Here is a 3,966-nt window from a genome sequence, read left to right on the forward strand (position 1 = left end):
CAAAAGCACTTTGTGTCGGTGAGATGATCTCCGGTAGGATTAATTTCAGTCTAGCTGCAAGAACTTTTGAAATCACCTTATAAGTAACATTACATAAACTTATAGGGCGATATTTAGTTACCTTCTGCGGACTGTCCACTTTTGGGATTAAAACAATCATCGTGTCATTCCATCCTTCCAGAATAATTCCAAAATTCACCGTGGCCAATACTTCATCAATTAGATCTTCACCCAATAGACTCCAATATTTCTTAACAAATATGGCGTGTAACCCGTCTGGCGCTGGGGCTTTGAGATCACCAATATTAAACAACATTTTTTTAATTTCTTCTCGTGTATAAGGAGCATAGAGTGCTTCATTCATTTCAACAGTAACACATGGCTTCACCTTGGAGATTACCTCCTCATCTGGTTCAAAGACATCCGCAGAAAATAAATTACCGAAATAATTATTTATATGATCCGCCGAGTTATCCCATCCTTCCACCATATTCCCATTAATATCTCACAAATTTTTAATGAGATTTCTCTTCTTACGAGCTGTAGCAAAGTTATGGAAAAAATTCGTATTCTGATCTCCAGACTTCATCTAATTTGCCCGGATCCTTTGGACCCACTTTAGTTCTTCTTGTTCATGAATCTGATCTATTGAAAGTTGTACCCGTTGTTGTTGGTTTGTTGCTTCATCCGATAATGGACCCTCCATCACCGAACTTAACTGCTCCTGCAACTCACGTAGGTGTCTACGTGGTTCCTTTAGAGTTTGCATATCCCATGCATGGAGGGCTTTATGGACTTCATTTAACCTGGAGCAATACTTCTTGGACCATCCGACTGGGCTCGGGCCAATGCTCTACGCACAATATCATCGAAATTCTCCTCTAGCAGCCATTTGGCCTCAAACATTTTTCTCCCTCCCATTGGCCTCTCTTCCACGTTCTCAAGAAATTGACAGTTTACAGTTATAGGCCGGCTGACTTTGAAAAATTCTCATTCAGAACACCTGCCAATGGGACATATCGCTCCATCTCTGATTACATACAGCACGATCCAGTCTTTCCCTAACACGTCCTCTTCTCCATGTGAAGATATCTCCATTGAAGCCCATGTCTTCCAACTTAGAAGAAAATAGAGCACCTCGGAAATTTTGCATGCATCGTTGAGGTCTGAGATTACCTCCTTCTTTTTCACTATTGTTGAGGATCTCATTGAAATCACCTAACATCACCCATGGCAAATCAACCATAGAATGCAGATCACGAATATAATTCCATGTTAGCTGCTTACGGTCTGCACTCGGTTCACCATAGATGCCTGTAATTCTCCATGCTTCTGGGCCATTCTCATCAATTCGAATGTCCAGATAATTAGTATGTTCTACTACCTCCGTTCGGTTTTAATCAACGCATGGATATAAGACAAATGAACTAGCTCTGGTTCTAATCAAAGTCAATTAAATACGAGCGGAGGGAGTACATAATATCGCTTAGAGCATTGACCGTAGGCACCAATATAGTACATTGAAATGCGTCGAAATTTTCTTGCACATGTAGTTAAGACTCTTAAGTGATTAATAGGCACATGACCATTGCATAACTAATTTTCATAGAGCCAACTGAGATATGTCACTAGTTCAGCAGCTTGGAATACTTGGGGAGAGTGTGTTTTCTAAACAAAGAAGTTTGGAATATAAGAAGGAAATACTAGATAAGCTAATGCCAACCCACCACTTCACAGAAGATGATGAAACAAACTGCAGAGTAGTCTTCAAGGTGAGATCCAAAGGAGCTCTTTTCCTAGTACTGTAATCTTAGAAGGGCATGCCTCTGAAGACTTCAAAGGAACATCACCAACTTGTATGTTAGTAGCATTGGGAGCTCCAGAAGCATCACGAGCTCCAAACCTTTTCATCACTTTTTCCTATCATAAGGCACTAGAAAGATTAGTGCATGAGGAATTATACGTATACTGCAGTGCAATAGGTAGATGCTCCTTACCATGTCAAATTTGTTAGATCCAGCCTGCTTCTCATCACCAACATGAAGCTCAGATACACTCCGTAGATCATTCTCACTGTATTTCTCAGCTTTCCTAAAGCCTTGCTTTGCTGCCTCCGCAAGTGATGGAGCAGAAGAGTCCAACTTAGCAGAGTCACCATGGCTTGTGGAAAAAGAATCCACATAAGAGCATGAGCATGATACGGAGTATAAGATAAGAGACAACGCTTCTAGTCAAATAAATACCGTGGGAATGCAGATGATACAAATTCAGATTGTGCAGTCGTTGCAGCGACAGCAGACCTGGGAGCCTTGTCATTATTCACTACAGCATCCTGTTTTCAAGATATTACAGTTGTAGCAAAATTAATACTCCAACCAACATGATGCTATGAGAGACTATGCAGAGCAATGAAAACCATTAAGCCCAACGAAATGGATAATACTGTCTCAGATGTCTAACCTTACAGTTTTCCTTTCCAAAACATTTCTGGATTTCTTAACTTGGAAGACCTCTGTAACACCAGTGTTGATATATTTTGATATTTTGGGCTGTTCTGGGTTCCGAAGCCCATTGCTTGGCCTAGACCCACAAGATGAGCATCAAATTCCTGATCAACGCACAAGAAGAACATGAGTATGCATAATTACAGTGGACTTGTACCTATCGGACGCCGCAGAAGGAAATAACTGGTCATTAGCAATCTTTTCAGATGTGCGTCGCTTCAACTGCTCTCCCTGCAGGAAACAATCATAGTAATAACTTTTAGTGTTCATCTGCAACCCTGTGTGATATAATGCTTACAGTGGATGTTCTTTGTAGCTAACAATTTCAGTAGTGTGCCTATGTGCTGCGGAGACATGACATTCAGTCGCATAATTGGTATAGCCTCACAGGTCACAGTAGAGTGCAAATTTCACATAGCAATTTACATAAAGTAGCATTTGCAACAAATTTCACTTGGTAGATTACAATGGCACGGTACATTAAGGTCTTATTTGACATAGCATTTCATGCAATGTAGCATTTGCAATGAGAAGACAAACAAGCAAAGACTGGAGAAGGGAAAAGTTCAATGGAGCAGGTGCGCTCTGCGCACCTGCACATTTTCCCACTTTGTCTTTTTTGTGTCTTCCAAATTATTTAATATTTTGATTTGATTTTTTTGCAGGTAACTTAGAAATAAAAAATGAATAGAGGAAAATTAGTTCAGAATTTTTTTGTGCAATTTTAAATTTCAAATTATTTAAATTTCAAAATAAATTCTTGAAATACATCTATAGATAATGACATAAAAAATACAAAATATTTTTCCCACATTCCAATTGTTTTGTTTAAGTGATCTGCAAATTTTCTAGTTCAAACAATATGTGGTGTGAGAGATACAAAAATGAGAAATTATTTGAGAGGGGAACAAAATGAACTTGCACGAATCTTGATGCAGTATAGATGGTATGGATACGGGTGCTCACCAAGCACCTGCTCTAAAAGTCCACTCTCGTAAACCAAGTGTGACAGATGCATTACCCGCAGCTCGGAGGGGGTCTTCCTCTTCATCCTCGGGACCTCCGCGGGCCTCCCGATCAGCGTGCCACCACTCACAGCAGATTCGACGGCAGCCTGCGCCATTACTAGATCCTCCAACCCCTCTCTCTCTCTCTACCTCCTCCGCATCCCGCCGTGCCTCTGCGTCGCTCGCCGACCCTTTCACTCCATGAGCCTGCAACCGAAATGCAACGCTAGGGTTACTTTCTGCATCTCGTTAGGATTTATCTCGGAAGGAGTCGTTACAGGCCGTGAATCGCATAGCAAATGTACTGTAGTAGCATTCATTTTCGTCGTGGTTTCAGTGAAGAAGGCGCAGGGGGGCTGGATCTGATTGGCGAACAGTTGGAATAGCCCTAGAAACCGAGTCTGGTGCCAGATCAAGGTGTAGGCGATGGGCGCGGGAGGGGCGGTCGGTGGCGC

General features: G+C 41.5%; 1 protein-coding gene across 1 annotated transcript; it reads right to left on the reverse strand.

The window, feature by feature from the left end:
* Nucleotides 1-1,491: 1,491 nt before the first annotated feature.
* LOC124651248 lies at nucleotides 1,492-3,677 on the reverse strand. The gene is made up of 6 exons (XM_047190363.1): nucleotides 3,526-3,677; nucleotides 2,662-2,735; nucleotides 2,461-2,580; nucleotides 2,244-2,332; nucleotides 1,998-2,160; nucleotides 1,492-1,920 (listed from the first exon to the last, which is right to left on the reverse strand). The coding sequence occupies exons 1-4, from the start codon at nucleotides 3,625-3,627 to the stop codon at nucleotides 2,323-2,325; spliced, it is 306 nt and encodes a 101-aa protein (XP_047046319.1). The 5' UTR covers nucleotides 3,628-3,677; the 3' UTR covers nucleotides 1,492-1,920; nucleotides 1,998-2,160; nucleotides 2,244-2,322.
* Nucleotides 3,678-3,966: the final 289 nt, after the last annotated feature.

Source organism: Lolium rigidum, chromosome 5 (genome assembly GCF_022539505.1).
Source record: "Lolium rigidum isolate FL_2022 chromosome 5, APGP_CSIRO_Lrig_0.1, whole genome shotgun sequence".
NCBI lineage: Eukaryota > Viridiplantae > Streptophyta > Magnoliopsida > Poales > Poaceae > Lolium > Lolium rigidum.